Source organism: Brienomyrus brachyistius, chromosome 1 (assembly GCF_023856365.1).
Source record: "Brienomyrus brachyistius isolate T26 chromosome 1, BBRACH_0.4, whole genome shotgun sequence".
Taxonomy (NCBI): Eukaryota; Metazoa; Chordata; class Actinopteri; order Osteoglossiformes; family Mormyridae; genus Brienomyrus; species Brienomyrus brachyistius.
In genome coordinates this window covers 53,273,335-53,285,562 of record NC_064533.1, presented here as the reverse complement: position 1 = coordinate 53,285,562, position 12,228 = coordinate 53,273,335, and the positions used below count along the sequence as shown (strand labels likewise).

The following is a 12,228-nucleotide window of genomic DNA, read 5'->3' as shown; positions in this document are numbered from 1 at the left end:
AAAACAAATCTTGGTCACTGTCAGTACTTGTACATGATTAGAACAGACTGTCAGTTCCATTACAAGCATTGCTGATGTCTCACTGTCAAACCTGTTGTAACCCACTTAACCTGTCATTTTTACAAGCAGATGTTCTTTGTGAAATGTACAACAATGAATCTCTGAAACGCCGAAGACCAAACAGAAAAAGCCTAACAGGGAACAGGTTTCATGTGTATGTGTAAGGCCTGTTTCAGGAAAAGTATGTCTCCTGCAAACTCTTTTTGAAGTGCTATTCAAGAACGGGGATGTGGAAAATGGAGAATAAGTAAAAGTCTTTGAAGAGTACATAAATTCAAGATGCGTACAAATGATATGGATAAAAACTCAGTTCCATAAATTTGTATTTAAATGAAACAGCATTAAGTATTTAAAACAAAGACATTAAGAAATCATCACTCCACCTTCCTTATAAGATCAGCGGAATATGTGTTTGTGTGTGTATATGTGTGTGTGTGTGTATATGTGTGTGTATATATATATATATATATATATATATATATATATATATATATATATATATAAATAAAAGAAGATACTTTTTTTTCATTCCGCTTTTAATGCTGCCTACGTCCATCCATCCATCCATCCATCCATTTTCCAAACCGCTTATTCTACTGGGTCGCGGGGGGTCCGGAGCCTATCCCGGAAGCAGTGGGCACGAGCCAGGGAACGACCCAGGATTGGGGGGCAGCCCATCGCAGGGCACACTCACACATGCACACCTACGGGCAATTTAGCAAGTCCAGTTAGCCTCAGCATGTTTTTGGACTGTGGGGGCGAAAAAAAACAGTTACTACCAATTACTTGTGTGTACTTAAGATTGAACAATTTGACTGAAGAACTGCAATTAACATGACTTAACTTTCCATGTAGTTTGGAGCAGTTGCGCAGATATGATTCATTGAAAGACAGGACAAATCTGACACAACCCCATCCAACACATACACTCTCGTATCCAACACAGCTCTTGCGTCCCACATGTTATATGTTACATGCGCGTGCAAGTGTGCAGTGTGAGTTGCGCGCGCAGCGCAACGCCGCGGCCCGCGCGCGTCGGCCGTCGGGCGTCTCGCGCTGGCTGCCGGGATCGCCTTGCCGCTTTGTGGAAATGTCCGCCATGTTTTTCATGGCGCAGGGAGCGGATCGAACGAGAGAAAAAGGCTTTAAATCCAGTTAAACTTAACCAAAAATGGCTTCTCAGACTGGATCACCTGCCAACGGGAATCTGTCAGTCCGACCGCAGTGAAACGCGTCGGGTCCCTCGGTCCCTTTCGACCGAAATTTTATGCGGATTCTGACGGGATACATGTTTCTTTCACGTTTACGTTGTTGAGATAGACGAAAACGATGAGTAAACTATCCTTCCGAGCGCGGGCGCTAGACGCCGCCAAACCTCTCCCCGTATACCGAAGCAGAGACCTTCCGGACCTCAACGACTGCGTCTCCATCAACCGGGCCGTGCCTCAGATGCCAACCGGGATGGAGAAAGAAGAGGAGTTGGTAGGGAGAAAATGTTTTATATTATTTTGTTGTTACGCCCCGAGTAAGCAGGGTATCGGTATTCTTTATGTGTTTACGCAACGATATTGGCGCAAATCTTGATTTGGATATGCAAGAGTCAGCGCAGTTTACGTACATGGCGTATACTATTCCAGTACGAGGGTACATTTTTACGTTTTTACCGTAGAGAAAGTATCTTGCGTCGGATAGCGGTAGATCCGGATGTGACGCAATATATGTGTGCGTAAATGCTTTCGTGAATGCCCGGCACCGTTTCGTGTAGTGATTAGTTGTAGCCGGCGGCTTATGTTCATTTTTGTGTGCTGTGATTTGCGCAAAAGCGGTAACCAGTGCAGTTCGGTGGTGCTTTTGTGCATGTTTGTTAATGAAAAGTGTAAGCTAAAACAGACTAACTCTTCCCATTAACTGTTGCTGACGCTGTCTGTCCCCCAAAACCTTATAATGTCACCCGATTGGTCTGTCCGACGTATAGTGGTAGGGATGTTCAGCCTTCTGGACTGTTTACAAACTGGACACTCTCTTAATAAAACTGAATGTCTTCCATGCAGCTAGCTGTTAGACATTTTTGACATGTAGTACGGTCATGGCGTTATTTTTCATTTAATTAAAGCATCATTTTCTTTCAAGTCACTACCAGTACTTGGAGCAGTGGTGACACTCACCTGAAATTGTGAACCAGTCAGATTTGCATGTTTCATTATAATCAAAGTGATTTAAATGTTACATTTGTTGGGAGAATGATTAAACTGTTGAAACTTGAACAAAGCTATTTTTAAAAAGATCCAACAATTGAACGGGTTACTCTTTCAACAAACATTTTCTCCAACTCGTTTTGTATCACAAGGCTTTTTGATTATACTTGCATGAATTTGCCAGTGGTTATGGTTTACTGAGTGTTGTGATTTCCTTGATTAAAAAAATATAATTTTATCTTGTAGAAAAGGTTGCTTTCTTTCACAAAATTCCACATGTGTCTCATATCTTTGTTGCATTCCACCCTTGTCTATAAGTTTTGTGCTTCATATTAAACTCGACTGATCATGATGACTATGCAATGTAACGTATGGGAGCAGTAGGTAGAGTACTAGTTAAGGGTATGGACTTGAATCTGAAGGTTTTTTGTTTTCTCCATTCCCACAAGGGTTCCTCTTCTAGTACCTTAAACACAATGCTTACCGTGGCTTGGTTTCTTAGGCAGTAGCACTATTGCTTTACAGCTGCGGGATTATTATTTTTTTGGTGGGGGTGGGAGGGTTATAATCCCAGTTTTTTTTTTCATGCGTGAAGTTTACATGTAATGTGTTTCCTCCTACAGTATTCAGACATGCAGTTTGGAAAATCAGTGCATCATAGCCTATTGTGTGTGTGTGTGTGTGTGTGTGTGTGTGTGTATGCACACGAGAGAGAGAGTGAGAGTGTATATACATATGTGCCCTTTCATAAACTGGCATCCAGTTCAGGCTATACCCCCGTCTTTTGTCTTGGATAACCAGTGGGAAGCTGTGAGAGAGTTTTACTTGGTGATGGATATTTTTAATTGATTTTAATGGTCATGGTGAGCATTTTAGAAAATGGTGTTTTCATTTTATTTTTAGCACAAAACCTTGGATGGGTCTTATTAATCAGTGAAGAGTGATGTGTAGAGTTGAAGTGTGTGCGCATGTCTGTGCTACTGCGTAGACAGTATTTCAGCTGATTTCATCAGTTCTACACTGTATCTTGGGAGCAGTAGCACAGGGGTTTGTGGGGAGGCTGGATAAGAAGCCATTGCGCTGTGTCTCCTAGGAACACCATCTGCAGAGAGCCATTTCGGCACAGCAAGTCTTCAGGGAGAAGAAGGAGACTATGGTCATTCCAGTGCCCGAAGCTCAGAGCAACATCACCTATTATGACCGTCTGTACAAGGGGGAATTCAGGATTCCTAAACAGCTCATCCACATTCAGCGTGAGTGGCCTTTGACCTGGAAGAGGCTAAATTGCCCCACGAAACAGATTCTGTTTTACCTGGGTATTTTACTGCTCTGTTTGTAAGTCAGTCTGGTCTCATTTATGGAGGTGCTGTATTTACATCATGGGATCTCTAACAGATGGGATAAGGAGTGGTGAAGATTTGTGCTCCTTTACGCTCCATCATGCACAAAGGTATAATCAGTGCTTGTCTATTCTTCCTCCAGCATTCAGCCTGGACCACGAGCAGCCTGATTATGACATGGACTCTGAGGATGAAACACTCCTCAACAGACTTAATCGAAAGATGGAGATAAAGCAAGTCCAGTTTGAAAACATGGTGGACAGGCTAGAGAAGGCTAGCACAAACCAGGTACTGTGTGTGCATGGTTGTGTGAAGGTAACACTCTTTGCATTTACCTCTGTGGAGTCCTGGCTGACCAACCTGTATTTTCTAAAAAACTTTCCCGATCTTTCTGCAGCTTGTCAGTTTTCAAGAAGCCAAACTGTTGCTAAATGAGGACGACTATCTTCTGAAGTCGGTGTACGACTACTGGGTAAGGAAGCGGAAGAACTGCCGAGGGCCCTCACTCATTCCTCAGGTCAAGCAGGAGAAGAGGGACGGCTCCACCAACAATGACCCATATGTGGCCTTCCGACGGAGAACGGAAAAGATGCAGACGAGGAAGGTGAGAGAGCCACGTTATCCCAAAATCACTCGGCTCCTGTCACATTCCACTGCGCATTATTCATTTTTTTATATTGTTCACCCCCTGCTAGAATCGTAAGAATGATGAGGCCTCATATGAGAAAATGCTGAAGCTGAGGAGGGAATTTAGCCGGACGGTGACCATCTTAGAAATGATCAAAAGGCGAGAGAAGTCCAAACGGGAGCTTCTGCATCTGACCCTGGAGGTGGTAGAGAAAAGGTGAGAGGCTCTCGGTGTTTCTCTGTTGGTCCTCTTCTGTGCCTGTTGTGGTGTGAGTCTGTAAGCAGCTTCAAGGTCCAGTTCTGCTGCATAAAAAAACCCATTTTGTCCACTTGTGTGTTTCTAGGTATCAGCTTGGGGATTTTGGAGGGGAAATTCTTAATGAAGTGGCTGTTCCGCTGACAGAGAAACCTGTTTATAGTATTCCGTCTCTTTCAAATGGAAACCACTACAACATAGAAAATAAAATAAAGGTAATTCTTTCAATTGTTATTTGTGTCCCGGCTTTATCATATGGATACATAGCAGTAATGATGTTTGACCTAGATAACCATAGTTAGATTGTATTGCAGTGTTGAGTAGAATGGATGTTGTTCACTATTTTCCTTTTGCAGCATCAACCCCACATCTCAGTTAGGGATGACTCGTATTTTGAGGTTCGACCAAAGAAGAAACATCACATTAAAAAAGCTAAACTCGACACCTTCCGGCAGCCCCGGACTGATCAATCCTCAATCAGCAAGTGTGACATCAAGCAGTATGACTTTCACAGCTCCGGGGACGAGGACTACCCACAGGTGAGTGCATCCTGAATACCCCTCTGCCATTTGTGCGTCATCTCCATTTGCCACATTAATATTCGGTGCTTTCAGCTATTGTGTCATTTTTCTGCAGAGCTTAACCTCACTGTTTGTCCCCTATACATTGTAGCATGCCTAAGTTGTGCTATATTTTCACGCAGGTCCAGTCTCCTGCATCTGAACCAGATGAGGAGAATGACCCTGATGGGCTTTTCGCATTCAGAAGGAAAGCTGGATGCCAGTATCATGCTGTGAGTCACTTAGTTTTTTTTTTTTTTTTTTAAAGGACAAACATTTACAATCTGGTAGACCACGCGACCCAGTAGGATAAACGGTTTGAAAAATGGATGGATGGATGGACAATCTGGTAGATGAATGATGTTTCATGCAGCCAAATCTGTCTTGTCGCATGTGTCATGCGGATGATGATAACTAGTAACAAATAGAATAGTTCAGCTACCAGTTTGGCAACTTGTGTAATTGCCCCACCACCTGACCCCCTGCAGACCCTGGAGCAAAGCAGCAACCTGTTATGGGATCACCCTGAGCTGGCTGGGATGTCGCCGCTGCCCTTCAGGCACTCCCACGTGGTCCTGTCTGTCCCCTGGCGCTGTCTGGGTCTGGCCCGGCGCAGGGTGGGCCGCGGTGGCCGGTATGCTGACCCCTGCTTCGTGGAACATTTGCACATTTGAAATCATGCATGCGGTACTGGGTTTTCCCTTTTTTGGTTTGTGGTTGAAGTCACAGGAAACTTGTTCCATCCATTCTCAGGGTTATTCTGGACCGGACATCATCAGAATATGATCAGATCCTGAAGCCGCTGGACCCTGAAGTGTTTACCTCCAGTCCCGGTAGTTCAGCCTCCCACTCTATGGACCCTTCTACATGGACAAATGCTTCCAGAACACTTCCTGGGCAGGCCGGCTCACTTGTGGACATACTAAGCAATATTAAAGCATGTCGCTTGCGGTGCTTCCGGCCCCAGTCAGCCCAGCACAAGGACAGCAGCAGGACGAAAGTGAGCTTGAATGAGAGCAGCAGGGCGTCAGGAGCTTCTCCCACTGCTCTTAGTACTTCCAGAAAAGGTGCTTCAGGTAGGCAACTGATGGCTTTATTTGTTGTTGCTGAGCATGGAAGGGTTTGAGTTTGGCTACAGAGGTATTCAGCATGTACTGTAGGATCCATATGATAGTTCATATTTTACGCGGAAGTAGGCATGATGTAGTGCTGGCCCGTCTGCAGTCCGGAATGTTCGTTCTTTTTGCATGAATTCACCAGGCAACTGTGTACTTTGACATTCGACCTGGGGTTAAACTGTAGAGCAAAGCTGCTCTTACAAGTCACATTTATGAGATGTGGTATGGATGTTATGAAAATAAATAAGAAATTTACAATAAACTAACCGTGCACTATGAACTTACAGTATGCAAGTCAGGCGTATTCTCGTTCATGAAAATATTACTGAAATAAAACAAAATACAAAAATATTCACCATTTTGTAGTAGCAAATTCCTACAACCTTCCACCTATCAAAGAAATAAAATTTCAAGAACTTAAAATGTAAACTAGATCTTAAAAATCAATACTAATGAAACTATAGCGAAAACTAAACTCGATTTTAGCCAAAAATGCATATGAAAACTAAACTAATGGGGAATTGTGGGAGTATTTATAATCCTCTAGCAAGGAATTGAAGTATAAATGCCAATATTTCTTGTCTTATTTCTAGTCAACTATTCTTCAAACTTGCTAGCCATTTTTATCTTTCTTGTTCAAGGTTCACTTACATCACTTAGCCAGAGCCTCCTTGTACAAATTTTCAAATGTTGCTCAGCCTCGATTGTGGCTTCTCTCTGCAGTGTCCAAGGTCGGCCCCTATGATGATAGATAACTTTCATTCACCGCATCTACTGTGGTGATGTGACATTGCCACATCTATGTGAAGTATAAACCAGCTTTAAATAAGAATATGAAAATTGTATTAGTCTGTCAGCCAGACTGGCCTCATCCAGTCCAGCATAGAGCATCACACCTGCACAAGGTCCCTCCAAGAGTCTGACTTACCTAGGCTACTTCTGACCCATGGTCAGGTCTGCTGTTAAGTGCTGCATTAGACAGGCCTGTCATTTCTGATCTGTATTTTTTTTTCCATTTTTTTTTATTACTGCATAGGCCAGATTCCCTCCTTTCATGGTTGTGTTTACTGCGGACTACTACTAGATCTCTCTGATCTGGGTCTGTAGTGGATCGATGTACTGGGCTTTAGTTTTTGTCCATAGTGCTTTGTTCCTTTCCCAGATTTTGTCTTGATTTCCGTCCTTTTGATGTATGCATTGCGCAGTCAGCTTCAGTTGCTAACTTGCAAATCTTGTAATGAAGTCAAACTCCTGAACAAACATGCTACTCAGCATTGACGCCTAGTTTCAGACTTTATTATAAGCTGAATCTGCCAAGTGGCCACGATCGTGCCAACGAGTTGCCCCCGCAAAACATCTCAAACCTGCAGAAGACTGATAAGTTTCCTTTTTTCAGGCTTAATAATCAGCATTGGCTCTGAAGCTCCATACCGGAGAAAGTGCACCGACCTCCGGATCACTGGAGCAGAGCTGCACTGTTATTACCCGTGGAGAATGCATGGACATGCAGCCAGCTCTTGTGTAGCTCCAGGCGAACTGTGTGAAATTGTGATTGCGGAGGGTGTTGTGCAGTCTGTCACAATGGCACACTAGTCATCGGCGCATATGTGTACCGCTGATATGTCTGAAAGCATTTGGGCCAATTAAGCTGACCTGAATTCAAAATGAGTAGAATAAAATTTCCACGGTATTTATGCTGTGCCATGGGAATAATATATCCTTAATAATGTTTGTTTTGCCACTCTGTTGTCTCGCCACCGTCTGTTATGGTTTGTCGTTGACCAGCAGCAGCAGCCAGGAAGTTCTTTCTCTCCAGTAGCTTCTTTTGCGTTGTACCTGAGGGTTTTCCCCTTCAGTAGGCCCATGTTCTGCTACTCCTTTATTATTGACTCATTCCTCTCTCTGCACCCTGAATACTAGATTGTCTTGACCAAACATGGGCCTGTCAGACTAGGGTGTGGATGCCTCTGTCTTAATGTCCAGTGCAGACGTCATGTTTTCTTCATGACAGTGATGTGCCGCATAGCCTTGGGTTATGTTACTGCGTAACTGAAGGAAATTGCCAGTGATTTTTAAGTCAGTGTTTCCAAGTTGCAGAATGGAAAATTCCACTTTTACTGTATTAATGGAAATATGAAATGTTTTAGTTTAGGGTTGTGTCTTGTATTTTAATTTTGAATGTAAAATTCAAAGAGGCTAAGTTGTTCTGTCATGCATACATCGGTAGGACTACTGCAGGACCTGAAAGGTCATTTTGGCCAGTGGAGTTTTTAATGTGTGTACATGTTAAAAATGAACTGTGTGATGGCAGTATTATGGTCCTGCACCCCCAAGATGTTAACTGATGTATAGGTGGCACTGTCTCACAGCATTTGTGTTCCCATAGTAACAGGCAGCATAACAGAAGAGCAGTTCCAAACACATCAGCAGCAGCTGGCACAGATGCAGAAGCAGCAGCTAGCACAGCTACAACAGAAAGCACTGTCCCCAGCACCGTCACAGCTCCAGCGCCGCAACACACAGGTAAGGCACTGCTGCCACCGCTAGCCTTCAATGGCCCCAGTATTGTTTTCACATACCTTTTATAACTGAGCCTTTATTTTTGTACTTAGTCATTAGTCCAGTAGGCTACTAACATAGAGGACAACCCAACCCTCCCCCCACTTCCACAGACTTGTAGGGAAATTTACCATATAAATCCTTAAGGGTTTTAATTGTCACTTTAGGTGTCATTTTAAAACCTCAAGTGGTCATGAGTGAATTATAATAATGATGTCTGTGCATGGCATCAATAAATATTTTGAGAGAAGCAAAAACATTCTACAATCCCTCCTTAGTATTTCCCCTCATGCCAGTGATGCTTTAGAGAGGATCATCACAGGCTCATTTGCAGTTTCTGTTCCACCCCAGGTATTTGGCGCATCTGACTACACGTCAAAGACCCTTGATTCTGCCAGCGCCCAGTTTGCTGCATCGGCCGTGATTTCATCACCCAGTGCGGCGGGCAGCGAGGCCAGTAAAGAAGGCACGCATCACACCGCCAGCATGAACGGACTCTTCCATACGTCAGGTGCGTCATCGTGGTGGGAGTCTGCTGTTCCATTTGGTCCACCAACAAGTTCTGGTTCATCTGTACACTTACTCGAAGTTGTTCTGAAGTTGTTCCTCCTGATGAATGTCCAACTGTCATTTGTTTCATCTCCAGTACCATGATTTTGAGGGTAAAATGGATGTCTTTCTTTCGCTTTCTCTCCCTCCCTTCTTCTATCCTCCAGGGACTTCAAAACCTCCCCATTCCACCAGCATGTCACTGAGCAGCGATCCCCTGCCATGTGCCCCTGTCCAGCTCTTACGGACTGTTCCCAATGGCGCCTCCAGCCAGCTGCTGCCCACACTGTACACCAGCAGCCCCCAGTCCCTCCCAGGGGCAGGTGCCGCCCACCTCAGTAGCGTCACCGTGGTGTCTCCTGTCAACCAGCCCCTCAGTGCCCGAGCCCCCGCCTCGTCTCCGTCTGCCTTAAAGCTTGCCACTGTCGCCACCACCCTGGACCGTGTGCCCAAGGTCACACCTGGAAGCGCTGTCAGCAGCATGGCAAGGTCAGGCTATGCTCTCGTTAATGCTGACTATGCTATCAGTCATTTAACCCTTCTGTTAAAGAAACATTTAGAAAAAACTGATTTTCAAGACATTCTACAATGTCAAAAATCACAAATTTGTCCATATCCTGAACACTTTGGAACACAGACCATTGTAGGTAGAATTCTTCGCTATGTAAATGTATTAAAGTCATTTACAAATTCCTTTCAATTTATTAAATAGAAAGCTAGTACTTACGTTTCACTGTATCTGTTCAATTGTGTCTACCTAGGCAAACAGCTGAGGTCATGAATATGAATGAGATTCACCTGGGGAACTCCCCATACCCAAATCAGTCTGCCAGTGGGCGTATCATGTGCCGAATGTCGGTGTGAAAGGAGACAAAAACATATATCTTTTGTAGTTTTTCCTCTTTGTTGAAAGCAATAGGAATCATAAGTATGGCAGAATGGGAACATCAAGAACTGTTTTAGCATGGTTAAGAATAATCAGCTTGTTTTGTGCCAGTCTTTAGAACAATACTCATCACGGTCACGGTTTTCATTGGAGGATGAGTTAATTTAATCAACACTGTCAAGAAATGATTGAACTTGTTGCAGACTTTCTTTGGCGGAAAAATGTGTGCCATTGTGAAAATGACAAACATAAACCGCCTGATTTCGAGTGCCATTTTATGTCATTCATAGTTGGTGTAGCCACTACAAGAAGTAAGATGCAATGAATGAAATGTGTAAGCTGAGGGAGACTATTTGAAAGAGAACCTTGAAGTTTGTAATGATATTTTTTTTAAATGTATGACATAAATTTAGGTTCTAAAATCTGCCTTGAGAGGAAAAAAATAAAAACGTGATCTGTATGTATTTTATGAAAAAGCTGATAAAGTTAGTTTAGCGGTTAAGCACCACTCTCTAGGGCACAACAGCAGAGACTACTGGGACTTTCACTGCCACCCCACCCTGTGGTATGAGGGGGTGGAATGTGGCTTATTAGGTTAGGACCTGATTAGAAGGTTGCCAGTTCAAATCGCAGGGTCACCAGAGTGGTGGCATCATTTTTACCCTGAGCAAGACCCTAACCCCAACTGCTTCAGGGACCGTCTGATTCTGCTTTCTGAAAAATGAAGTCTCATTTCCTGTCTTTGTTCGCAGGGAGAACAACGAGCCAGAACGCCTCGCTCTCAATGGGATATCTGAGACCACGGTGGCAATGGAGGTGACATAGCTGTCTGGACGGGAGTCGCATGACCGTACCGAGCGGCCCTGTGTGACCACACCTGGCAGGGTCTCTGCCCAAAACATGGGGTTGCTCTCACACGGGCCTGTCCTAAATCGCAGCATATCAGAATATCAAGAACACGTGTCTATATATTATTGTACATTTTTGTAAAATGTGGAATATCACTACTTTGTAAAATAGTTTATTTGTATCATTAGTATATCATTTCTTGTTACTTGAATTCTAGGTATTTGTCATCATGCTTTTGCACTTGAAAATGCAACTGAATGGAGGGGATAAAATGTGCAGGCGTTCATTTTGGGGATCGCAAGCATGAAAGCGTATCCTTCGTCACTTGTTTTAACTATTTATTTTGTAATGTTTACATTTTGTATAAATCAGATTTTTTGTGTCTATGAAACATTGACGTAGTTAGCATAAAAGTTGTACTTTTTTTTCTGAAGACAAAGTACTATACGTCTGATTAATTTGGTTTCACAAATTGAATAATTGAATATCTTGTTCAGTGGCATTTTCATGAAGTATTTTCTATATTTCTTTTCAAAGGGGTAACGGGGCTGTTTCAGCTGTTTTATTACTTTTTTACTTTGTTTCATTTCAATGTAGGAATCTGTAATACATTCTCTGATGTAAAGATGAGCTGTTGTATCCATAGGGACCTATTTATTTAACTTTTTAAAGAAACAGATTTGCGTCATACATTCACGGTCTGCAAATGTAAAAAGAAAAAAAAATTTTTTTAATATATTTGCCTTTTTAAACATATGGGTTAAGCCAATAAATATTACACAAGTATGGATAGTTGTATCTGTCGTTTATCTGGTGTAATCGTGCTAATCATATTTTTTGATTGCTAAACCCAAACCCTAAGGGTTTGGCGTATGCATTGAAATTATTTTGCCCACAATGCAAGTAACAGAGTAGGGGGTAATGTCTTGCTCATCAACTGGTTTCATTACAGTCCCGGTGATTTCGTGAATTCCTGTAAAAACCCTTAGGAAGATGTTTTGAACATATTAATTTATGTGCCACTTCAGACAAACCTTTTCCCTGTTACTTGTACTTGGGGGAATGCAGGGGAATTAAATACATATAAATATATAATAGGATGTTGTATGAATGTCTCTCTTCCTCATTTGACGGAACACAATTTTCATTATTAAAATAACGTTAAAGTACACATTGGTGTGTGCTGAATTTGTCTAAGACCGGGAGATTTCACGCTGTGTTTTTGTCAC

The 12,228-nt window shown here is 42.9% G+C and overlaps 1 protein-coding gene across 1 annotated transcript; it reads left to right on the top strand.

The window, feature by feature from the left end:
* The first annotated feature begins 1,117 nt into the window (after positions 1 to 1,117).
* On the top strand, positions 1,118 to 11,787 carry epc2 (enhancer of polycomb homolog 2 (Drosophila)). The gene is made up of 14 exons (XM_049018131.1): positions 1,118 to 1,542; positions 3,349 to 3,508; positions 3,738 to 3,883; positions 3,993 to 4,199; positions 4,291 to 4,439; positions 4,567 to 4,693; positions 4,835 to 5,017; positions 5,182 to 5,271; positions 5,527 to 5,672; positions 5,792 to 6,114; positions 8,543 to 8,679; positions 9,067 to 9,226; positions 9,432 to 9,753; positions 10,903 to 11,787. Exons 1-14 carry the CDS (start codon positions 1,390 to 1,392, stop codon positions 10,973 to 10,975), a joined length of 2,376 nt encoding a protein of 791 aa, XP_048874088.1. The 5' UTR covers positions 1,118 to 1,389; the 3' UTR covers positions 10,976 to 11,787.
* Positions 11,788 to 12,228: the final 441 nt, after the last annotated feature.